The sequence below is a fragment of the Eublepharis macularius genome, chromosome 6, assembly GCF_028583425.1.
Source record: "Eublepharis macularius isolate TG4126 chromosome 6, MPM_Emac_v1.0, whole genome shotgun sequence".
Classification (NCBI taxonomy): Eukaryota; Metazoa; Chordata; class Lepidosauria; order Squamata; family Eublepharidae; genus Eublepharis; species Eublepharis macularius.
Genome location: NC_072795.1, coordinates 57654445 through 57679329, shown reverse-complemented (window position 1 = coordinate 57679329; position 24885 = coordinate 57654445). Strand labels below are relative to the sequence as shown.

General features: G+C 43.4%; 2 protein-coding genes across 2 annotated transcripts; both read left to right on the top strand.

Annotated features, from left to right (window-relative positions):
- Window positions 1-7365: 7365 nt before the first annotated feature.
- On the top strand, window positions 7366-11769 carry LOC129331709 (uncharacterized). Its single transcript, XM_054982146.1, has 4 exons — window positions 7366-8690; window positions 9245-9328; window positions 9575-9640; window positions 9719-11769. The coding sequence occupies exons 1-4, from the start codon at window positions 8186-8188 to the stop codon at window positions 10219-10221; spliced, it is 1158 nt and encodes a 385-aa protein (XP_054838121.1). The 5' UTR covers window positions 7366-8185; the 3' UTR covers window positions 10222-11769.
- A 43-nt stretch (window positions 11770-11812) lies between these two features.
- Window positions 11813-20325, top strand: LOC129332563 (uncharacterized). The gene is made up of 6 exons (XM_054983766.1): window positions 11813-16580; window positions 16979-17155; window positions 17423-17587; window positions 18243-18419; window positions 18530-18643; window positions 19817-20325. The coding sequence occupies exons 1-6, from the start codon at window positions 16238-16240 to the stop codon at window positions 19966-19968; spliced, it is 1128 nt and encodes a 375-aa protein (XP_054839741.1). The 5' UTR covers window positions 11813-16237; the 3' UTR covers window positions 19969-20325.
- Window positions 20326-24885: the final 4560 nt, after the last annotated feature.

Genomic DNA, 24885 nt, shown 5'->3' with positions numbered 1-24885 from the left:
ATGTGTGATGCACATTTATTATATTGGTCCCTGATTTGATTTGTAAACTGAGAGCATGTTGACTCTTTCTTATAAGCAGGATGTACATGTTCTCACTGTACCATGTGAATAGGGCTACTAAAACTATTATCTTGGCAGGGCAGATATTGAACTAAATTTTATTATGTGACTGATGAGGGTCTTTTGTACCTAATATTTCAAAATTTTAGAACTACTGCAGCATTACTCAGATTCAACCAGTTTATGAAAAAGACTTATTGGAAATGAGTCTGTTTCTGTTGCTTGGTGACTTTTTTGGTATGGCAGATTCTAGTGCATTCAATAGCTTATCTTTTGGTTCCTGAGGTAAATATTTTTGGATCCATGTTGTTCTATGTTCACTTTCCTGCTATACTCTTTATATATACTTGAACTCGTTATTATAAACATTAAGTATTAGGATAGTACCTGTTGTTGTTATTATTATTATTAATAAGATTTTTACTCTGCTTTTCTGCCCTCATAGACCCCACCAAGGCAGCTAACAAAATTAAAACATATAAATTAAAATCTCTTCTTAAAAGCCATTAAAACCAACACACAAATACAGCATGAAAACAATTTTAAGCAAAAATTTAAAATAAATTCAAAAGATAAAAACAACATTTTATTTTATTTATTAACATCTGGGGAAGTGACGTCATCACATCAGCTGCAGGCATCCTCCTGCGCTTTGCATGGGGCTAATTCTGGCCTGTTTGGGCCTGGCCAAAATTGGCCTCAATGAAGTGTGGGAGTATGCCCACCACTGGGCATGATAATGTCACTTAAGGAAGTGAAATAGTTGTAGTCGGTGGGAGTGTGCCTGTTGCACATTGGTCGGGGAGGTTCTTTGCCTCCCAGGCCCATTATCCAAGCCTTTCCCCCATCCGGCCAGCCAGGTGAGTAGCAGCGGGGAAGGGGGGCAGAGGCTGGGAGTGGGGGATACCAGGGGACTTGGCAACCCTACTAGGGGACTTGGCACCCCACTTCACATATATTGCTCCCAAATCATATAGGGCTTTAAATGTCAGCACTAGCACCTTGAATTATGCCTGAAAATAGATTAGCAGACAGTGTAGATGAGCCAAGACTGGAGAGATATGTTCCCTATGATCCACTCCAGTCAACTTCCTGACTGCACTATTCTGTACCAATTGAAGTTTCCAAACACTTTTCAATGGAAACCCAGGACCCCATGTAGAGTGTAGGTGAACTGCACAATGAGAAAAGGTGCACCTGGGTGAAGGAAGTTTAGCATCCACCATTGTTGAATTTTGGATTTGTTTGCCTGAGGAACCTAAGAGGGGAAGAACAAACTCAGATGCTAGTATTGTCATGCCTTGCCTCCTAGATCCTGCTCTCTGCAAAGGAGAATTTTAATTCCTGATTAAACAGTGATCCTTTCTCCTGTTTGTCTGAAATTTGACAAGGATGGAGGTACAATCCCTGAGCAGGCAGAAATATTTTTCCCCATTGAAAAACAATATAAACATAAGGCACATTAATAATTAAACACACATCTTCATCTCAATCATAAATAAAATGAATGAAGTTTGTTTTAACTGAACATGAAAATGAAAAATAATCTGTACGCATCCTCGCTATTCCCTTTAGTGTCCCAAGAGATATCTGAGTTCTGAACACCTATCATTCAAGGCTATGAGGTTCCTGCTTTGAGTCCCCAATCCATAGTAACAAATTTTCTTTATCTAAAGGAACTGTACAAAGAATAAAACCTTTCCCCCCTCAGTCATGCTTACTGTCTAATGTTGGGTCTGACGGCAGAAAAGGAAGAAACCATTGGGTTTAGGATTAGCTCCTAGGTTGTTGAGGTACTGCTAGAAACTGCTTGGTTGACACATTTCCTCTGATATAATCCTAAAAGAACAGATCTCTCTGTTCACTTTTCCTAGTACATATAAAAGGGGGCTGGAAAAATAACTAAACTTTCTCAGTGTTTCCTATTGGACACTAGCAGAGTCTGCCTCTAACAGAATCCTTGCCTAGGAAACTCCATAAAGGACAGAGGACATACTCTTCATCTCTCTCCTTCTCCCTCTCCCCTTCTTCCACCTCAGAAAGTAATCTCATCCTTTCGTCACATATTATTGAAATCCCAGCTCTTTTAAAAAAAACTCTCATTTTTGCCCAGACTGAGAGCATGTCATTTGGAAGTGATGTGCAAGGCAGGAGATAACCAGGTAGAACTCAGCGATTCGCCACAGAAAATGGCTCCATGTATGGCTGTAATGCTATCAGAGTCTGTCCCTCAATAGCTCTTTACTTCTCCTGAGCTCACAATCTGCTGACTCGAGAACTTTGTTTAGAGGAGGAGGAGGAGGAGAGGAACTGGGGTGAAGAGAGTTCCGGATACAGATATAAATGTTGTGTGTTTGTGGTCCTAACTGAGCACATATGAATGCAGAAGCTTTTGAGAAGTGGGGAGGACAGCTGTCACTTTCCCTCTCTCATTCTGTGTCCTCATTTCATGCTTTAGTTGTGCTGATTGGGCAGGCTGAATCCCCTCAGCTGCTTAGTACAAAACAGTTGCGCTTCAGTTTACAGTGGATAAGAGCGCAAACCAAACACAAGTAGTGGATTTAACAGAGGCAAATGTGGCTCTCTAGATGGCTCAGAAACAGGATTCACTGAAATGGATGATTTCCAGCCAGAAAGGAGGAAGGTAAAGAAAAAGTTTATACTTTCCAGGCAGTTGTCATTTCACTAATTACATATGAGTTATATTTGCATGTAAAACAGAGAAGAGGCATTCTTTGTTCAGCTTGGTTTGAACATTCTGCCTTGTTCTAAGCAGGAACAAGTATACCAAATTCAGAATATTTCCCTTGGCAGCTTGTTAATTACACATTATCATGTATCATGTGACTATAAAGCCCTAGCAGGAGCATTTCAACAAGAATTTTTGTTTAAATTAAAGTTCCCTTTAACACCAGCATGGAAATAAGTTTTATACATTTCTGTTCCCAGTGGTAATGGTTCAGACTAATACTTCAAGAACAGTCTCTGTTATTCCTAATAGTGTGTTATGATTAGCTCCTGTTACTCACAGATGGCATAGGGACACTCTTGTGCACTAGCTTCACAAATGTGAACTTATTTTCTTCTACAAAACATTGGAGGATATGAAACCCCATTGTGTTGGCAGTGTATGATGCTGGTGTAATGGATTTAGACCAGTGTAGTTACCAATGTGCTGGCCCCATTGCTGCACCAATGGGGGCCAATCTGGGTAGAGCTGAGGACATCACAAGAGAAGGCCACAGTTTTAAGTCAGACTTCTATTCCCACTCATAGTAGGTCAGTCTCTGCTCCAATGTTGGCACAAAAAAGGAGGCTGAAGTAAAAGCACCCCCCATTAGAATCAGAAAGAATTAGACTTCTAACAGTACATAACTTTAGAAGCTTCTACTGATGATTCATTCACATGGCAAGGTGCTCATATACCAAAGTGCAGCGTACTGAATTCCATAAACCTCATCACCATCATACCCGCATATGCCGTTAGGATGGTGGGTGCAAGCAAGACGATGATGGTCAAGTTGGATATATTAGATGGAAGTGTAGCTATATCATCGGGTAAGGATTCAGCTCATTAACCTACGTGAACAAGACCATATCACCACTACATGTCATGAAGACAACTCATAGCAATTCCATTGGTCTTTCAGAGCATCTACTTCTTCCTGAAAGCCACACTGGCAAGGAAACTTTATCCAAACACATCCTTGCTTAGTGAGGTCAACAAAGGAATTTGGGCATTTATTCTTGTCCATGAGGTGCCAATTAAACTTTGGGGAGGGTGCTTGTCTCCTAAAGTTTACTGCTCTTCTACCTCAAGTTTCTTCGTTCACACACCCAATCCCCATTCATTGCCAATGGGGGGAAATGATTAGCTGATTGTTTTGAGACCGATTTCCCATCTCCTTCAGAATGGAGTGGTTTATTCCAGAGAAGCAAAACCAGGCTTTTGTCTTCTCATGACAAAAGTGTAAGGGAACTTTAGATCTACTGACGAATGTTCCAGTAAAAAACAACAGGCCAGGGATGAAGATTATTTGAGATGAACTTGACAACATAGACTGATTGTTTAGGATTGATTTCTAGGCTCACTTTTAAAGTCACATTACTAGCTCCAGACACACAAGAGAGTTCCTACTGAGAAGAGAAGCTGGCAGCCAAGGCCAGCTTGCATCCCAGAAGCCTCCTGGCCCCAAAGATCCTCTTTTATTGTACTCAAAATGGCATTGTGATTAGATATAAACCGAAACTGTATTTCCTGCTCTTCAGTAATTACACTGGCTTATGGGAGCTTTATGCAGCATGAAACCTTATTATTCTGCAGAATGCAGTTCTGTATAATTTGCTTCTCCTTCATTGCACGAGTGAAAAAAAAATCATATTTTGGTCCTATTTGGGAAGAAAGGCTCAGTTATCACTTGAGAGTGTGGTGTTATTTTCCTCTCGGAATTAAAAAATCCATCTGGGTGTATGACCCCTTTCACCTCACTACCTCGCCATTCAGCCTTTTGTATGCAGATGAACCGTATCAATTTCCACTGGCTCAAAAAGATGCACCTAGCTGGGTGCACTTCCCCCCTCCCACAAGGCCAACACTCCACTGTCTATTGGAAATGCATAAGGGTATAGAATGCTGAGCACAAATGCTTGCCGAGAACCCTGTGCTTTAGGGGAGGGTCAAAGAAGTGGGTATTATGGCTTTTGTACCAGTATTCATCTAAAGGTGCTTCCATGTGTTACTTTGTGCAGGTGTTTGATGCTCCATACTTTAAAGGGGGCACTCCCCATGCCAATTGTTGTTTGTATGGACAGCCTACCACTATGATATAATAGCAGCGATATCTTGAAAGCCCAGCAAAAAGATGTACACATTTAAACAAATATATCCTGTTTCACATCCTGTTACTGTGTTAGAATTAGAAGCAACACATGGAAGGAGCTGAAATAAATTTAAAGAAGGCACATTTGATTCTAGTCATTTTAGATTAAAGGATCACACATTTGAGAAGGAAGCTTATTGTTGCTATTAAAAAGGAAGAACTGTACCTAGTTTTAGTATATTTAAATCCTCTGACAGCAAACAATGTAAGTGGCAGCTAAGGATTGAACCAATAATTAGCCATATCACACTGAATTATTTCTGCTAACGTTGTGTTTCATGAAAGTCCCATGACAACTCCTGTTTTCTTCTTTTTTATTAGGCTAGTAGAGATAATGTTTTCTAGAAGATTCCTAATACACACAACTGCAAAAGGAAGGGAAGATTTGGATCATCACTACCCAAAATCAAGTAAAGGCTTCGAGAAAAAAGAGAAGTTTTCATCTGCTATCAAAATAAACTTGACATAATGCAAACAACCATGAACACAAGGGTTGCTAGCCTCCCACTGGAGATTCCCCACTCACAGCTACCTTTCCTGCCACTGCTCCGATTGGCGACAGGAGAAAAATAAAATTTAAAAAATGGCTCTTGGGTGACAGCATGATGTTACTTTTGGTGAAACCAGAAGTAATGCCATACCTCTCTAGGAACTGGTAAAAATTCTATGGTAAAACCAGAGAGTTTTCAGTGATTTCTAGAGAGGATTGGTGTCATTTCTGAGTTTTCCTGAAAATGACATCACAGCATTGGTTGATGACCACCAGCACCCCTGCCCTTGCTCCTTCTGGTTTCCTGCTGGTTGCCAGGTTGGGCCTCATAACCCTAGTGGGGAGGGGATTCAAGAGCTGAGGTGTCTTTGGTGGCCACTCACTGCACTAATGATTGAAGATAGTAGCAGAGAAAGCAGAATAAGAATAATCCACAGGAAGGCTCACATAGGAGCAACTTGATCAGAAAAGATCTCACATGTTTCTCTTTTTTTACTGATAGGAAATAAACATATTCTCATTATGAAAGAGGTAAGGCGGTGGGGGTGTAGCTTTTCTAAAGCTTTTGTCCTCTGTCACAGAAAGGCAAATGGAGGAAAGAAAAGGCCAGCCTACTTAGCAGGTCAACAGTGCCTGAGCTATCAGATGCCATGCCAAACTAATTCCTAATTGGGGCAGTGTTTGTCAACACTGAGGGAGCCCTAATGCACTCTAATCGCTGCAGCCACAAGCTCAGATAGGGATCTTAATCTCCCCCGCTGTGTCCCTTTCACATAACGGCAAGCTTTCCTCCACTTCCCAAGGCAGCATACATAGCTCTCCTTCTGGAGGGGAAATTTTTTTAAAATAGTTGTTCCTTTTATTATATTTTCCAAAGAAATGCCAAGGAGGTCATGGAATAATCATGGAATGAAACAGTAGAGGGGTCTTATGCATCAAGCAGAGCTTACAAAAATAAAATGTGCTTTTCTTAGGTGTGTAACTGATAGTTTTGGATAACCCACTCAGGAACAATTTAAACAAGCTTGGTGTTCAGAATCACCCTGTCCCCATACCCACTTACTGGAAATTTAGACATCAACCAAGAATGAGGCATTCATTCTGAATCACCTTTGAGTAGCTGACACACATGGAGCCAAAGCCAGAATCCCTTACTGAAGCCAAAACCTCCAAGCAGCAATTTCTATCAGGAAAACAGCTCGAAAGAGAATAAACTTCCTTCCCCACCGCAATGGCCCACATCTATTAATTATTTTGCATGGCGGGTTTTTTTCCTGGGGGTGTGGGGGTAGACAGTTAAAATATTCATTCATAGCACACACCTGCGGAAGCGGACATGCACGCCCAGGAACACTGAAAAGGTAAATGCAGGGTTCCCCACCCTCCTGCCAGTTGGGTAGGGGGACCTGGTATTTCTAGTTGGACTGCACAGGGCCAAACTAGACATGAGGCTGGGATAAGGTTGCCAGCCAAGTGGGAGGCATACTGGAGTAGCAGAGAGGTGAAAATGGTGTAGCACAATGCTATGTTATTTCCAGCTGAAAACCCAGAAGTGACATCACTGCCAGCATGGGTGAATGGGATGGTCCTCTGCCATTTTCCTGATTTCAAAGAACTGAGAGGTGCACAGTGAGCAACCCAGCATAATATTTGGTTGTGCTGAGATAATATAACAAAATCCAGCACAGAGGCTTGACCCTGACCAATTATAACTCTGTCACTGAAATCTACCTGGCTTACATGTTTTAACATTATCTAAAACTCTAAGAAATAAAAGTGCATAAAATAAAATAATTTAAATGCACATTCTTTTTTCCTGGAAACTATGGGACACATGAATAAGATAAATATAGATGATGCTCTTGAGCCTATTACATTGCCCCCAAACCAACAAAATATGGCACCTAACACTAAGAGATATTTCACACTCACACTTAGCAGCGTATCTGTCCCTGGTTTGCATCCCATGTTTTCAGAGTTTTCACATTAGCAAGGCATCCATGGGACGCAGAGCCGCTGTCAGTCCGGGTTATCCCCGATTTTTCTCACTGCGGACATACCGCGAATTTTCCCATAATCCGCTGCCAACTCAATGCTGATCCGATAAATCCCAGTGTGAACACTTTTGTCCCTTTTTTGCTTCTCTCTCCCCCCGCTAAGTCTTGTCGTCGGAAGCTGATTGGTCTGCATCTCCAGCTCCCCAAATGCTTCGTCCGCCATTTTTTCCCCGCTACCTAAACATTTCAGCGGTACATCTCCATTGGTGCCATCTCTATTCTTCTCTCCCCGTCTTTTGCATCCTGATAAGTTCGTGTTACGCGCCTCACATTTCCAACCCCCCCCCTTAAAAAAATGTTTGCCTAGCGGTGAGCGATTGTGGTCATGATGAACCAAACGTTTCAGTGACAACCCCTCTCCACTCAAAACTCTCTGCATTTTGACAATTCAATCAGGAACCACCATCGACATTTTCCAGTAATGAAAAATAAAATTGGCCATAACGTTTCTGCGTTCTGTGGATGCAAAGGTGCATTGAGACATCTCCAATTGTGTGTTCTACATATTTTGACTCCTTTTTTCGGGATGGGAATGGGGTTGGGGCAGTGGGTGGTGCCCTCAAACGAGGTTCAAACTCACCCCTTCTGGGATCACGTGATTTTTGTGGACCAATGGGGTGCCATTATTTGCTGGGCGGGAAATTCAACTCCTGCGATCTGTGCCACCTCCGTGCACTGCTCAACGGTTGCTCAAGGAAATGGCTGCACTAAAACCAACCAGTGGGAGAGGGGTCTCCTGGAGGGAGAAGGAGACATTGGACCTCATTGAATTTTGGGGTGAGGAGAAGGTGCAAGAGGCACTATTGCTCTGTCACAGGAACATTGATGTTTTCGAGCGCATCTCAGAGCAGATGGTGGCGAGAGGCCATGCAAGAACCGCACTCGAATGCCGGACAAAAACAAAAGCTTTGAGACAGGAGTACAAGAGGGTCGCGGCACACAATGGAAGATCGGGAAATGCCCCTGCAACATGCCCTTTCTATGCACAGCTTGCAAGAATTTTCAGAGGGGATGCAAGCATACGGCCACAAAGGGTGGCAAGAAGTCTTAACCTGCAGTCGGTGAGCAATGCCGACCCCATGGGGGAAGATCGGTCGAACCATGGCGTTCCCGCTCCATGGGAGGGATCAGAGGAACTATTCACACATCCAATGGTCACTCTACATCTTCAGGCGGTCCCCGCTTCCACTCCCAATGATTCAGGTGAGCATGCAGTTTTGACCGACATGACTGGTCCTTGGTTGGGGTGGGTTCGCTGTGCCCTCCAGTGTGCCCCGCCTGGGCAGAACTTTCCCGGAGTCTCAGGGGCATTTTTTCCTTCTGCTTAGGATTTCGGGGATATGCTCAACGGATTGATTGTGTTTGGGTTATCACTGCAGGAGAGGGATGAGGCGCAAGTGGGGGGGCATTTCCCTGATTTAACTTTTGTGCGTGGAAGGATGTGTTGTTTATTCTGCCTATGGGGACGTATAACCAATATTGTGGAAATCCGCTTCTCAAGGCAAGCTAGCGGTGGGAAACGTTTTTTACTGGGGCTGGCGCAGGTTTCAGCAGAGAAGGGCTCTGTGAAAGGAGAGGGGGACTTCACCTTGATCAGCAATGTGCAAGGTATCCCAAAGGTGGTTGGGTTATCTTCCACCAAGCATTAATCCACACCTGACAATGGTCTGTAACGTCACCTCCCTTTCCCCCCCCCCCTGGAGAACCATGGTACATTAACTGTTTACCAGCCTATCACTTGTTTTCAATTACTGCAGGTTCTTCCACAGAACAAGAAACATCAATCGGAGAAGCCCCCCCAATGGACATGACCGATCCAGAGGATGAAAATGCCGCAGACGGTAAGATGCAGATAGAGTGGGGTGCTTGTGGTCAACAATCAATGCTGCCCTCCCAATGAGCCCTGGTATGCTCCGCTCCATGAGAAACATGGCTATAGTCTCAAAATAATTATCTGTTTGTGGGGGTTGGGCTACCATGGAAAATATTGGTGTAAACATCGTTCTGCTGATGTCAAGAAGACTTCTGTGAGCATGAATGAAGAAGATCAACTCATTCATTTTACAACCAAATCTTTTATTTCCAAGATCCAGATTTAACTCAGATAGAGGAGTTCCCGGAGGTGACAGGACAGGGTGCAGAGGATCCGCAAGGTAGGAAAGAGCTGAAATTGTGACCTCCACAAACTCCTTTGTAACTACTACTTGCATAACCACTGTCCTTTCCAACAGGAGATCTGAACAATCCACCAGCAGTGGAACAACCGCAGGTCCCCACGGCACAACTGTCTCCTGCTACACGCTTAGAAAAGGCGCGCACCAGAACCAGGCGCGTCTCTGTCCTCACCAACGTTGCAGAGAGAATGCTATCTCAGGCACAGAGGGAGGAACAAAACAACAGAAAGGAACGTGGAGAAATTCTGGAGGCAACCAGCCATTGGCGTGCAGCCATGGAATCAGAGACAAGATGGCACGAGGACATTATCAGGGAGGCAAGAGAGGATCGTAGGGCTTTTATTGAGGCACAGTCACAAAATATGGAGGGGCTTAATAGGGCTGTCGGTGCCCTCAGCTCCTTGACTGAACTCTTTGTCAGGGAGCAAAGAGCAGGCCCGGTTGCAGAAACTTCCCAAAATGCCAACAGCAAAACACGCGATAACGATCATGAGAAGGCACCACTAAGAAAAAGGGCTCGGATCATTAAAAAGAGAGAAAGATATGATCCATCCCTCTGAGCCCCACATGTTTTTCCGGTGCAGCATTTGGGTTGGAATCTGCATATCACACGTATCATTGCTGTTGAAATTATGTTTGTCACAGCTGTAATTGTGTTTTTCGATGTTGGCGAGGGGTTGACAATGGCCATTGAAAAAAATTGGTTTTTGTTTCCCACCGCAATCCAGGTGCGGTTTGCCAGATCTATTTTTTGACCACGGTTGTTTGAAATGTTGACCCATGGGAGAAACTACACAGTTTTAAATTTGTTTTTTATTCTTTTCAAAACTTGAAAGATTACATGTGAGGCATCATATGGACACTTAACTAACATGCATGTTAAATAAATCTTTTCTACATCTCCTTAAACCTTGACAGCACATTATCAATGTCGGACCTCAATTTCTTGTTCTCCTCATTCAAATTCCTCACATTGTTTTCTAGCTTCTTCACCAAGGCCTGCAGGCTGTCCATCCTTCTGTTGGTTTTCTTTGCTGTGGAAACAAAAGGTGTAAGCGCAGAGTGGCCACTTCTGTGTTCACAAACGTTGTAAGTCATTGATGGTTACTTACCGCAGCTGAGGCATGTTCCCACTGCCTTGTGAACAGTCTCCAGTATCTCAAGGGGCTGTTCCCTTGCCAAAGATGAAGAAGGCACATTTACAGTGTGTAGTGGACACCGCGCTTGAATGCATTCCTCACAGGGGTCACCTGAAAAGGGGGTTTGGAGAACTTGATTTAATTTTGTTCATTGTCATTACAGAGCACGTGTTTAACATGTGGCAGAATGACGGTGTAGTTAGTTCCATTTGTGTACCTGAATGCTCAGTCAGCTGTTCTGGTGGAATCACTGCTTGCTGAGGTGTGACTTCTTCATTGAACTCGGAGCAGTTTCCCTCTTCTTGCTTCACTGCCTCAGAACTGGGTTGCAAGGCCATTTCATCCATTGGCACGGTCACCTCTGAGCCTGTTTCCTCCGTGGGCTCCTCCTCCCCCTCATGTCTGTATGATGTTGCTGGAGAAACACATGAAGAGAATTAAAACATCAGTAAGAGCAGTATTGATGAAATGTTATGAACAAGGAATTCTGACTAATTCAAAAAATGGGGCAAGGGAATGTTGAAATGCTGATCACCCTAGGCAACCGATGCTGTATCATGTGTAGGGATTTAGGGAATGCCGTTTAGATTAGAAGGCCGGTTTGGGATCTTGGGCAGGGAGGGGGGGGAATACCCATGGAGGAATGATAAGGGCTGAGGTGTGTGGAATGCTGTTTTTACTTACCGCACAGTAGCCGAGTCATCTTTAAGAGAACACATTAAAAATATGTGCCGACATAAACCATAAACCTTTCCCAAAGAACAGAAACAAAACAACTTTTAAACATGGTGGGATAGTCTTCAAGGACAGGGCACAGTCCCAGTGCCGTTCAGTGCCACGTGTTCCTGTGTTCCATGTGCTGATCCCAACACAGCATGCCTGTTCTGGGGTTTTTCCTTGAAAACTTCCATCCAACATTCCTCTCATTCAGGAAATTGGTGCCTTGTACCAACATACATTTCCATCTTAGTGAGGGGATTGGGATGGGTGAGGGGGGGGGGGAAGACACGGTGTTTGATGATGGTGCAAGGGGGGCCCATCTCACTTAAAGCATGGTGAAAACATTTTTAGAGGTGTGCCTTCACAAAATAAACATCCCACAGTACTTCATTTACCTTCATGGTGGACTCCAAAACAAGGTGCCCCATTCTTCAAACAATATCCATGTTTCTATATGGAGAAAAAGGAATTCATCTTCCCAGGTAGTTCAGGGTGGCCTTTTGTAATCAAAATGCTGCCAACTTTCATGGTGCCTGCTCCCACCTGTCCTAACTTCCTCTAACATGGTTCAGGCAGATGCCGGTTGGGTGGTCCTTTTAATGGACTGAAAAATATGTTGTTCTTGGCACCCTCTTTCTCCATCATCTCCCACGTTGAAAATAAGAGAGGCTGGTCGTTCTGGGGTTAGGAATATTGCATGAAAGATGCCCAGTGACATCAGGGGAACGTTTCCTACCTGTCCTCCAACCCCCCAAGCAAGCACCAAGGCAAACCAACCTGGAGGGGGGGGGCATTTGGTTCCACCTCGAAGGGCGGTTCTCGTGCCACACAACTTCGTGCCTTTAACTGTGCGGTAGACCAGACACCGTCTACATTGGTGGTGGGGGAGAACACCAAAGGGCATCTGGAGAGCTGGGTGTGATTCCCCACTCCTCCGCTTGAAGACAGCTGGGTCACCTTGGCCGAGACACAGTTCTTTGGAGCTCTCTCAGCAACACCCACCTCACAGGGTGACTTTTTTGGGGGAATAATAACAGTTAGTAAACCGCTCTGAGTGGGCATTAGGTTGTCCTGAAGGGCGGTATATAAATCGAATGCCATTATTATTATTATAGGGGAAAATAGGGCACAAGTCACCTCACCTTACAGAGCAACCCAAAACACAATTGCTATAAGAAAGGATTTTTTATGTCACTTGTTTGAATATAAAAACCGGTGGGTGCAGACCTAAGGCCGTGACAGCATTCCCTCAACCAGAGAGATAACACTACGTAATTCACACACAATAATCCCCCGATCAAAATTGCTGGCAGAATTTGTGCATGCTATTTGTGTTATTTGGTGTTGTGGGCTGCTTTCGTGTCCTGTTGTGCCCACCAAATGGGAACCTGAAAGACCTTAAAGAAATAATTTTTTTTATTTCCCGTAATAGAGTTTGGTTTAATTCTGCACAGTATGGTTAGTTGTGTTATGTACTGCCTGTGTTATGTCTCACACTGTCCTTCTCAATTTTAGTTTGAAGGAGAGAATGGTTTTTTTATAATAGAGTACTTTGGTGTGTGGTTGTCATTTTTCCTTTGTTCTGTAGGTGGTTCCCATCGCAGGGAACACTGTGGAAGTGTGACGTTGGGGGAGGGTGTTTGTGGATCTGATGCTGTTTCACACGGATAAGCTAGCATTCAACAGTGTGCTGACCATCTTGGCACCCCTGGGCTGTGCAATGATGAACCCTTTTTTTCACTTTCTCTCTTTGTGGAAACCCCTCCTGCTCACTTGATGCCCACCAAACAGAACATTTCTTACCATGATGTTATAAAAATTTATTTCAAAACAGGAATGGAACAATGAGAATTCACTCATTAGATCATCATTGAATCTCTAAACAAAGCTTTCTAACAAACCATGTTTCATAGGAATCCAGCACTTGCAACTGAATGCATGACACATCCAATCAAGGCAAAACCAACAAGAAACATTTTTTGAAACCGTGAGTCCAACCTCTGAACATGCAACAAGTTCAACCACAGATTTTTTCACAATCAGACTGAAGAGTTTTTTATATTGTTAGATTTCTCTGTTTCGAAACATGTGGCGTGCAAGGGCATCGCGCACCAACTTCCCCTCCTCCCGGTGCCTTCTGTCTCCCACAGGGAGTTCAAGAGATTCCTCATCCACCTCCACAGGCCTCACGGGAGAATCATCCTCTGGAATGCCATGACCTTTCAATTCACAAATGTTATGTAGCACCACACACGCGGTAGCTATGCAGGTCACATTCTCCTCCGCAACCATAAGCTGTGACCTCAAACACCTCCAGCGCCCCTTCAAACGTCCGAAACATCTTTCCACTATGGTCCTAGCTCTGGTGAGGCAGCGGTCAAAGTATGCTTCTGCGGGAGTGTGGGGCCTATTGAAGGGCTTCATCAGCCACCTTCTCATGGGGTAGGCTGCATCAGATATGATGAGTGGTGGCACGGTTACACCCTCTATTGTAAGACTGGGGTTGCCTGGCACAAACACCCCCGCATCCATTGCCGTACAAATTGCAGAATTCACAAAAACAAAGGCGTCATGGTTCCGCCCACTCCAGCCAACCTCTGCATCAATGAATCTTCCAGTATGGTCCACCGTGCCCTGGATGAGAATGGAATTGAATTTCTTGCGGTTGATGTACTCCCGTCCACGGCCTTTAAATTTGCAAATGGCAACATGGGTGCCATCAACTGCACCAATGCAATGAGGAAAGCCAAGTTTCTGAAATCCAGACATAATCTGCAATGAAAGAGAAAAAAACAAGATTGCTGTTAGAGAGAATCCCCTCTTTCTCCCACCGCCTATATTCATAATCTCCTCACTACAGCGCTGAGGCAGTCTCACATCTCCAGAATCCAGAGGAGTTAGCCATAGTCTGTACTAGTGAAATAAAAAAGAGTACAGTAGAACCCTCAGCACTTGCAAATTTTACTGTAGCTCAAGCTTTTGAGAATCACAGTTCGCTTGTTCAAACGCACAAGAAAAAAGGGAACCGCGACTCTCGAAAGCTCATGGCACGATAAAATTGGTTTAAAGGTGCAGCTCATTGCCTACGTGTCAGCAACATAGTTTTTTGTGCTTCAAATTGTAATCTTTGACCAGTACAGTTTGAATGGAGACTGTTACTCTGGGAGATGAGTGCGTACTCACCCTCGCCACATCAGGTCCAAGGCACACGACTCTACTGAGTAGCTCCAATTCTATCGCCAAGCAGACCTCCAAGACGATTCCTGCCACTGTTGAAATACCCACTCCGAATTGGTTCATGCATTGACGGTAAGTCGAACAGTTGGCAAGATACCAAAGTGCTATGGCGACTCTCATCTCCACAGAGATTGGATTGCGAAGTCTGGTGCGCTGACGGGAAAGACGGTGCCCTATGGAATGAACCAATTCATTGAAAGTCTCCCTGGTCATACGAAAATTTTCAATCCACAGCTGGTCATCCCATATGGCAGTGACGAAATTGTCCCACCAGTCCCTGCTACGGGGATAAATCCAGTAGCGACGGGGGACTCTGATTCCGGCTACAGCGAGAAAACGTGCTCTGTTCATTGCTGTTCTCCTTGTTCTCCATAAAGGCGGAGGTATGCACCTCAGTGCAAGTGATTTCCTAAGCATTCTCCTTCTTCTAACCACTCGCATCCAGTAACTGTTGCAGGCATCGATCGATCGCTGAATATAGATAAAGATGATGTGAAGCAAGGCCAGTGCCAATGCTCGGACCGCAGACATAATTCAGCAGAATAAAATCGGGCTCAAAAAATCCTCCGCAATTCCAAAGTATGCCGTGAGACAAATGTGTTCACAAGAGTGGAGAACGCACAGTTCCAAGGAAAACTCCCGCCCAAGTTGGCCAGCCTATCATCGTGGCCACATTTTTGGCGGGAGAAAAATCATGACTTCCTAGAGGGGAGGAAGGACATTTGCTAGGGATAGTTGTGCTTGTGTCTTTTAGGGCAAAGAGCATAGAGTAGACTTGCAGGAGCAGATTGACCAGTTCTTCCACTCAAATGTCGCGATGACTACACATGTGATGGAGCAAAATTAAGAGGGGCGGATTACAGTGGATTGATGTGTTGACCCCCTCCCCAGTCCAGTTTTCCTGACTCTGAAACACCTAAAAAAAAAAAAAAAGCGGTATGTATGTTTTGTGAAGTAGCGCTTTGTTTTATTAAAAAAAAAGTACTCGGTCCCGTTTTTTTCAAGCACAAGGAATGCAGTCAGTCTAAAGCGTTGTGTGATTCTTTGCCCTGTCAATTCGCACACGCACCACTGTCTTGTTCGGTTCCCACAATTTCTTTCCCCTTTACTAGTCACGTGATGGAAAAGAAATCGAGTTTCACGTTCATCCATCCACGAAAGAGTAAAAAACGGTGCGGTAGGGTAGGAAATCTTGTCCTAGATTTTTTTTTAAAATGGTTTATCTGTGTTCACCACGAATTAAACAAAAATACACTTCAATGTCACAGTCACAAGTCCACACGCTTCTGAGAAATTATCATAAGCCTCCACTTGATCTGTCCACCAAAATAAATTTTTACTTGAGAACATTCCATGTTTTTGGCGGGCACTAAGACGATTGGCTAAAATCGTTGAGGGGGCGGGCGGATGAAATGGGAGACCAATCACTCTTGAGAGAACTTTTTGGAATTTGTGTGTGGCGCAGTTCACTTGGTGCAAAATGATTTCCCGGCGTCATGGAAATGTCTGGGAAGTGGAGGAGGTATCTCTTCTTCTGAGGGTTGTTCGGAGGAGTGGGCATGCATCTCGGTTAATGGCCAGCACGCAATCAAGCAACCGCGGCATCTATCGATTTCTTTCAAGAGTGCTACGCAGTCGCGGATTTCATCGAACGGCCAACCAGTGTCGAAGCAAATTCCAAAAACTGAAGTCCGATTTCATTTCATCAATGGAGGCACTGCAATGCATTCCTAGAAGCAGTCGTAGAATTAGGGTGCACAACGCGATGATGCTAATCTGGAAGGCGGCAGGGAGGCCTCGATGTCAAGAAAGACCTCATGATGGTGAGTTTTTTGAACCCCCCCCCCTTCCATGGCGGACCATGCAAGTCCCCCATGTTTAATGACACCTTTTTAGTGGCATGTTCTCAAAGAGACTTCATTCCTCATTAACAAATGGGTGGTTTTTGAAGTCAACCTTCTGTTTGTCACGCTCTAATTTTAATCTTCGAATTATTTGTCACGATTGGAAAGCCATAGAGTGTTCTTAGAGAAATACCATCTCCTCAAAAGCATCTTTCATGTTAATATGCAATTCCCCCGGTCACCACTTTTATGCTATGCATCCTGTTTGATCCCTTTAACTGAATGCCTGGATCATAAAAAGCAAAGTAAGTAAAGGGAAACATTATCAGGGCGATCATTCCGTTTTTTACCATTGTTCAAATGATTTTTCATTTCAGAGATTATCTGTGAAAGAGCAGTCAAGATTGAAGAAACTTCATCTGAGGATGATGAGAATTCAGAAACTGTTGCAGTGGAATCATCAAGTGCAGCAGAATCTGATGCGCAAGCCTATGCACCTCTTGGAGTGACAACTGAAGACCCAGCAAAGATCAATACAGCAGCAGTTCCTCAAGGTAAGTTTAACTTTTTATGTGATTGTCAGCTTACTAGAGTTTACCCATGGCAAACTAATTCAAAAACCATCGCCAGGATTCTTAGGAAGTCATGAACTCCAAACAAAGCCACCATTTTTAATTTGTTTTTTGATCCGTCATCAGATCAGAAAATGGTGCAATTTTAAAAATTTGCTTTCTTGTCCAAGTACTTTGAGAAGTGAGTGGTGTATTCCATGTACCAATAACAAGATCATTAATTGGAATTCTGCTGTATTAAATCACTAGCTTCAGAGAGAGAAAGAACAGATGACAGTGGATCTCATTGCCTAGAAACTGAAGAAACCGTAATCGTTATATCTTCCGGCAGTAGTCACGAAGAAGCAACTGATGACATGACTGCTCCTGAAACCATAATGCCCGGAGATGTATCTCCACAACCGAGTACCTCAGGTAATTTTTTGTGTGGTTCACACGTGCCATCAAGAGCTGCTCTGAAAATTGTGGGATTGCATGAGATTCTGCAGGAATGAATGGCCATTATTTTGCCAATCAAAGCACTATTGCCTGGGCAAAATACCATCAAGGTAACCAGATCCACTCTCAGCTAAAACAAAACATATTTGTTCTCCATGATGACTCCTTTGAAGGTGAGTAGAGTACAACTAACACCTTGTCAACGTTTCTTGAGTGGTACGTGAAGTGAACACGATCTCTTGATATAGCTCTCATCACTAGAAAACAATTTCAGCCTTTATTTTTCAAGGGTGTTTAGCAGTGTTCCCATTATCTTGTTTCCTTTGTTTTTTCCTGTGCCTAAGGCTGTTATCTTCTGCGCGGTTTCTCCGGCAGAAAAAATTGTCTCTGTATCAGCAGTCCAAAGTCTTCATAACCCAAAGTGGTGACTTATCTTCCATCCTTCATCATCGTGAATGTAAACAATGCCCAACATGTGGTGATGAGGAGATCAGTTCATTCCTTGAACAAAACACACTGCGGCTCTAAAGATGTCAAGCATAGGCTCAAACTACAGCCTTGCCAACACTTGCACAACCTTCAGATGTGGGATTCCTCTGGAAATTTCTAACAAAACCTTTTCTCTTTCTAGCTTCTTTAGCAACACACAGTGGTGCCGCAGTGAGAAAGTATGCCATGAGCGCTGAGCACAAACTTCACATAATTGAGGAAACAACTTCTTCTGATGCTGAGGATGAGGACAGAAACGCCGTTGAGGAAGGCAGAACCGAGGATGCAGAGGGAACTCCAGTTCTCTCATTTTCCACAGGCACGTTTTAGCTATGCCACATTTGAGTGGAGTTACATTTTTCGCTGATTTATTTTGCTGGGTGACACTTCAATATCTGCCTAAAATATTGACTGACTTTAATTTTGCAGGTGATACTTCAGCGGGAGGTTTGCGTGACATGATGCCAAATAAAGACCAATCCGCTGATATTGGCGAGATCTATCGTAGTATGCAGGGAATACAATCTCTATGTCTATCAAGAAGTAAGTATGACTATTCCAAGGAAAACTTGAGGCAGAGTTTGGTGTGGTGTTTCTGATCACGCGGCTCAGATCAGGCGCGACAGTACCAATCCCACATCACGTATGGAAGTCAGTAGGGAAACATTCACCGAGTCATTGATATGTGGATTCATAGATCCAGATAAGTCATCAGTTCTAGTCTGTGGTCACATAATCAAATAGTGTCCGTTCAAAACTATTGACATAACCGATGTAATTGAAGCACATTTCATGAATCACTAGACTATTTGGCAGATGCAAGTAGGCACAAAGGATACATTTTTCATAGGTTTTGAACGCGTGGTGGGTGCAGGGTGGATTCAAACAACTCCTTCCAATATGTGGATGCAAACATCTCCCCCTGGTATGCAGATCAGTCCATCCCTGTAATGGGTCATAGGAGTGGCCACGTTAGTCTGCGGTTGCAGAATAAAAGAGACTCCTCCGGCACCTCCGAGAACAACCACTTCCAATGTTGCGGATTCCTTTGATAACCAGGGCTCTCCCCACCAGATAAAGTTTGACAAAGAGAACTGTGAACACCAAAAGCCAAAATATCGGCTTTCGTGGAACACACATCTCTCCGTCAGATGCGTCCAGTGGTGAGAGCTATGTTTCTCCACAGATTTTGCTGCATTAGTTTCAGTTGGTCTGGGAGGTGAGGCCATACTCTTTTGCAATTTGCAAACATGTAGTTATAGCTTGGCTTCCATGTACCTTATCATGGGCAAAATGATCTCAATATCATAAGAATATGGTTGCATTGGCATATCAGATGGAAATGTAAGCATCTACCCCACAGTGTCCACTCCTTTTATGCACCTAACCATTATCTTTTGACCCACTATGCAACGTACAAAGAGCGCAACTCATAACGACAACTTACGCTTAAATTAAATGGGTCAGTATCAAGGGTACAACTGGACTCTGTTTGATTTTGTTTTCTGGAGCCATCTCAGCACCACCAACCGTACCTGGTGATTGTTTTGTGGATATTTTCAAACCTTGAAAAATGCCAGGAATGGCCTTCAAGTTTTCCACAAGGATTAAAAAAAATTGTTTGTCACTGGTGTGGTTTTGATAACCGCAAAGTTCTCGCAATGTCGAAACCCATCTCTTCATGAAGAAATAAATTTTTTTGCTGTTTCTCAACAGTGGGAAGATACCATGAAAGAATATGCCGATTGGAGAGAAACAATAGAAGCCTTCACAAAGAACTGAGTTCTCTAAAGAAAAAGGTTTCTGCACTTGAGCGAGGTCATCGTAGCTCAGGATCAGAGCAATCAGGAGATGACAAGAAGAATTAGCCAGTGTTATGTCAGCTTGAAGAATGTTTAAGCAATATTTTAGTTTGTTTCAGAAAGAAAAAAAATGTATGTTTAAAAATAACGTAATGGAAGGAAAGATTACAATTGACAACTCTCACATGTCAATTATTTCCAGTGCTTTATGAATCATGTTGAAGTTGTTTGCAATGTGGATAATAATTTCTCATGAACAGCAAAAGCAAGATCTTATTTTCATTTTTTTCTAATCACTGTGTGGTTCTAATGTCATGCAAAATTGGAATTTTGAATCAGTGACAAGATTTTTGTTCCTTGGTGTTGGGAAGTCTGTGTTATTTGTTTCTGATAAATAAATCTGTTTTCAATGTTAAAAAATAAGACATTGTGTGTGTTAAACGTTGTTATGGACTGAGAATTTTTCAGAGGTGTCCCCGCAGTTCACGAGCAATCTATTTATTATGCTTGACACTTAACATCTATCATGGCTCGGTTTCAATAGTTGACAAGGCCGTATGTGTCTGTGATGGGTAAACATGAGAACACCTCAAGATGTTAGTTAATTGCAGCAGTTAGGCAACCACCCCACCGGTCCCTATCTTGGGGAAAAATTGAAAAAGATGCCACACAGAGTCATTCATAACATAGGTTTATGTTGTTTCCTGAACTATCAGTCCAGTGGAGCAAGCAAACATGGAACAGTTGTAAAGGTGAAAATCTATTGACATACTGTTACTGCATGACAGAAATCCAGGGAGAAGCCGCAGCTTGCAGCAGACTCTAGAACCATAAGTTGACAGACCCACACGTCACCTCCCCTGGCATCCTCATCTTGAATTTATCCACACGGTCAAAAGAAGCCTGTTCCCCTGATCACACTAGATGCAATAGCATCTTTCATGTTGTGGATCAAGTCACATAGCAGAAACAAAAAGAGGACCCACAAGTGACAAAAGGCACAGATGGAACCAATGGTCATATGACATGCTGCTTCGATGCAGGAAGTGGGAAAGCAAGTCTTGAAGCATCTCTGCCTCAATGCTGTCAAGTGGACTTTTAAGCTGTCTGTCGTGTGGCAGAACGCACAGTCTGCTGCATTTCACATTGTAACATGAGGATCAACAACCTTGGTCCCATCTGTGCCGTTTGTCAGCTGACGTTCCATGTCCACTGGTAGTAAGAACTGACAGATGACTTGGTCATTAGCCACCCCCCCTCCCCCTTTCTGGGCAGAGTGGGCAGGAGAAGGTGGTTGAAAGTATAACTTCTAGGTGGGAGGGAACAAATATGAGACGTTCCACCACACGCGGTATAAATGCGTTATTGCTGGGACATTCTCCCCAAAAGCATCCAACAGGAGTTGAATGAATGGCCTGTTTGATGAACCCAGCTCACCAGGAGCATTACGGGGATGATCCGCAGACACACTTTTCAAGGTCCTCTGAATAAGTAACCAGGATCATATTTAAACCTTGGTCGCTGTACTGTGATGTCTGTGTTCAGCATGCACTCACACACTTTTATTGGGCGCCTGCAACTCACGTATGAATCCCACCCGTGACCCAAATTAAACGAGCAACCATGCACGGGGGACTCCTCTCAGCTAGATTCCACCTCTGTATTAAAGGTGGGGTTAATGAGCTCTCTTTGGCAAGAGGGGCACTAAGCTAAAGAACGGCGCGCCTAAGAAGACAGCGGCTATGGCTGGGAAAACAGAATAAAGCGTAGGAAGAGAAAACTCAAACCCTTCTCTCTAGCTTGCCTGCTGACGCCGCAGGCGCGGTATTTAAAAAAACAAAACAAAAAAAAACCCCGGCGAAACGTTTCCACGCATGCGTGCTTTTTTGGATAGTTTTGTTTTAATTGAGAGCCCGGAAATTCCGCGGCTAAGACGGGGTATCTCTGGTAATGTGAAAAAAATCTCGGGAGGCTGATTCGGGGATTAGTACAAGTGTGAAAGGACAGGGGGGAAATCCGCAGCCGCCTCCATCGGCGTGACTTCTACTTGACAGCGCGGTAAACACCGAGTGTGAAATATCTCTAAGGCTGAAACAACATACATTAGCGAAGAATTAGTAAATGGAAGCAAGCAGATCTGAGGAGAATGTCTTAGATAAAATGGATCTCTGGCCTTCTCCAGGTGCCTCAGTAGATTTTAATCAAACATAAGTTTCTGTGTGTTTAATCAAATATACTTACAGACCAATCCTATCAATATATCTAATTTTCAATGTTGTCAAATCTATGGATACTTAAATCCAGATTGAAACCATGAACAGAGGAGACAGATCTTCCCACAAAACTGAGAAAATTTCCAGATTTGCTGAAAAATCTGAAATCTTAAAAAAAAATACAATAGAGGGGTTAAAAACCGCCAAAATAATAGAAGCAGCACCTGTAGCCTTAAGAAACAAATGCCCTCTGTGACTGTTCCTAGGTAACAACAACACTGTTGTCAGTTGAAGCCTTGGTATCTTTCAGTAAAAGGCAAGTGGAACGGAAAGTACTATTTTTGGCCTTTGAAGGACGAGTTACGAGGTCAGGCCTGGCAGCAACCACGAGACAATTGACTACCATTCATTTTGCAAGATGTAAGCTGTTTTGGGTTTCCATTGTAGAGAAAGGTGAGGTATAAATGTAATAAATAGACACGAAGATGTGGGACATATATATAAAATTGATTGGTTAATGGGTGGGAGGGATGAAGGGAAGCAGGTAAAGGTGAGGATATGGCAGTTGCCAGGCAGAGGGAAACCAGAAATACTAGGGTCTGGGAAAATGAGATGCCCCTTGCAAGTCCTTCCTTGTGGGTTTCCCACCACGCATCTGGGCCCAGCCCAGTATATTGGAATAAAACTAGTATTTTCCATTGTACAACTCTGCCAAACTTTTCCTAGGGAAAGGCTGCCAGAGGTAGGTAGGAAGGGAATATTGAAGACAGGGAGGCAAACAAAAGTGGATTGGCTGGTGATGAGAAGGAAAGGAGGGAGGAAAAGGGGAGAGGAGATAGGGGCTTTCAGGGAAGGGAAAGAGGAAGTAATGGGGGAGGGGAAATTACAGGCTCCCCACAAGTCCTTGTGGGTCCCCCACTCGAGCAACTCTATTTGAGAGCCAGTATAGTAGTTAGGATGTTGGTTACTAGTATATGGCAGACCCAGCTTCAAATATCTACTCAGCCATAATTCTTACTTTTCTCAACCTACCTGTGTACCAAGAGGATTTAGCTAACATCATATGCTCTAACTCACTTTTTAACCTAAGTCAGTAGGCACCACTCCAGTTTGTGTCAGAGAATTCTGTAAATTCTATTAAGCATTTTCTTTTGTCTGTCCTGAATCACTGGGAAGCCAAAGTTCCAGTATTATTGGTGGTGGTAAAAAGTGCAATCAAGTCATAGCCAACTTATGGAAACCCCTGCTGGGGTTTCAAGGCAAGAGACTGAGAGAGGTGATTTGCCATTGCCTGCCTTATCTCCCATCCAATTCCCAACCATGGCCAACCCTATTTAGCTTCCAAGATCTGACAAGATTGGGCATGCCTGAGCTATCCAGATCAGGGTGCAATATTATCTGAGAAGTAAGAAAAAAAGTTCTTTTTATCCACTTTCTCCACTCTCTTCATAATTTAATACATTCATATTATCCCCTTGCCGCATATTTTTGTAGACTGAAAAGCCACAAATTCTTTAGCCTTTTCCCTTAAGGAAGGCAGGCTGTCATTCTGACTGCCCTTGTCTACCCTTCCTTGTTCTAACCTTTTAACAGAAGGCGACTACAGTTGGGAAGAAGAGCAAAAGAGAAAGAGGACATATTATTTCTCCACTTGCATGTTCCTACGAGAGAAAAAAAGCACCACAAACTCAATTCACAGCAAAGGGCTGGAAACACTAGAATTACAAATATCTTACAGAAATAGATTATCAAATACACTAGAAATCCAGCTGTGACACTTACAGCCCATTCCTAGGCATGCTTACTTACAAGTAAGTCCTAAAGATTGCAGACGGGTCATTTCCACATGTCCTTAGAGGTCTGGTTCACCCTTGGAACTGTGGCGGTTTTTCCCCAAGCATCCACACATTATTGTTTGCCAAATGTATACATATTGTTTTGTTATTGCGTTTTTGGTGTCTTTACTAGGACCACATGTGCTCTGGCATTTTCTTTTGTTGTGGGTTTACAGAGCGGATTTTTTTACAATTTTTGGCATATGAATGGTTAAAGTACTTCTGAAGAAACCTCCTACTCCTCTCAATCTCCACCCAGTTCTCCCCCTCCCTAAGCTCTTTTCCTTCCTCTTTCACATTTCCATTCAGCCAGGGAAGTCTGCTAGCAACAGGAGCTGCAGGCAATCGCCCATGTGCAAAGTAAAAATAAATAAATAAATGAAAGTGGGGTGGGCACTTATAGGCTATGATGATGAAAGTGCCCAACCTGCTTGTTATGACCTGTACTTTCTTTGGGGTGGATTTTACTTTTAATCTGCCCCTTACACGCTCTGGGTAGTTTGCTGCCACCAGGAATATATTATTCCAAAATATTTTATTCAAATTTCCCCTTTGGTAACGTGTTTAAGCGTCAGGCTCCTTCGTGGTTCTATGTGGCCCTGAGGATATGAATGGGATATAGCAATGACAGCTACACTGGGATATAACAAAACAAAATAAATGTTTATTTTTCAAGAAGCATATTGGTTTCATAAAAGTAGTTCTTAGTTCTTAAAGTTACTTCCTATAAACTCATTCACACAGATCTCTTCTAAGGCTTCACACACAGTTAGCCTCTTTCTCTAGGCTCTATATTACTCTCACAGAAAACTCCTCAAGCAGCACACAGCTAGCCTCTCTTTCTCTTATTCACAGAAATATGAAACCTACTCAGGCAGCACACAGCTGGCCACTCTTTCCCTGACTGATCAGAGCGGGACCACAAGTGACGCCTG

Coding starts and splice junctions, on each gene's coding strand:
- LOC129331709 (XM_054982146.1), top strand. CDS start 8,186: ATGGCTGCACTAAAACCAACCAGTGGGAGAGGGGTCTCCTGGAGGGAG. Junction 8,691..9,244: donor TTCCACTCCCAATGATTCAG/GTGAGCATGCAG, acceptor CAATTACTGCAG/GTTCTTCCACAGAACAAGAA. Junction 9,329..9,574: donor GGATGAAAATGCCGCAGACG/GTAAGATGCAGA, acceptor TTTATTTCCAAG/ATCCAGATTTAACTCAGATA.
- LOC129332563 (XM_054983766.1), top strand. CDS start 16,238: ATGATTTCCCGGCGTCATGGAAATGTCTGGGAAGTGGAGGAGGTATCT. Junction 17,156..17,422: donor TACAGCAGCAGTTCCTCAAG/GTAAGTTTAACT, acceptor TTAAATCACTAG/CTTCAGAGAGAGAAAGAACA. Junction 17,588..18,242: donor TCCACAACCGAGTACCTCAG/GTAATTTTTTGT, acceptor TTCTCTTTCTAG/CTTCTTTAGCAACACACAGT.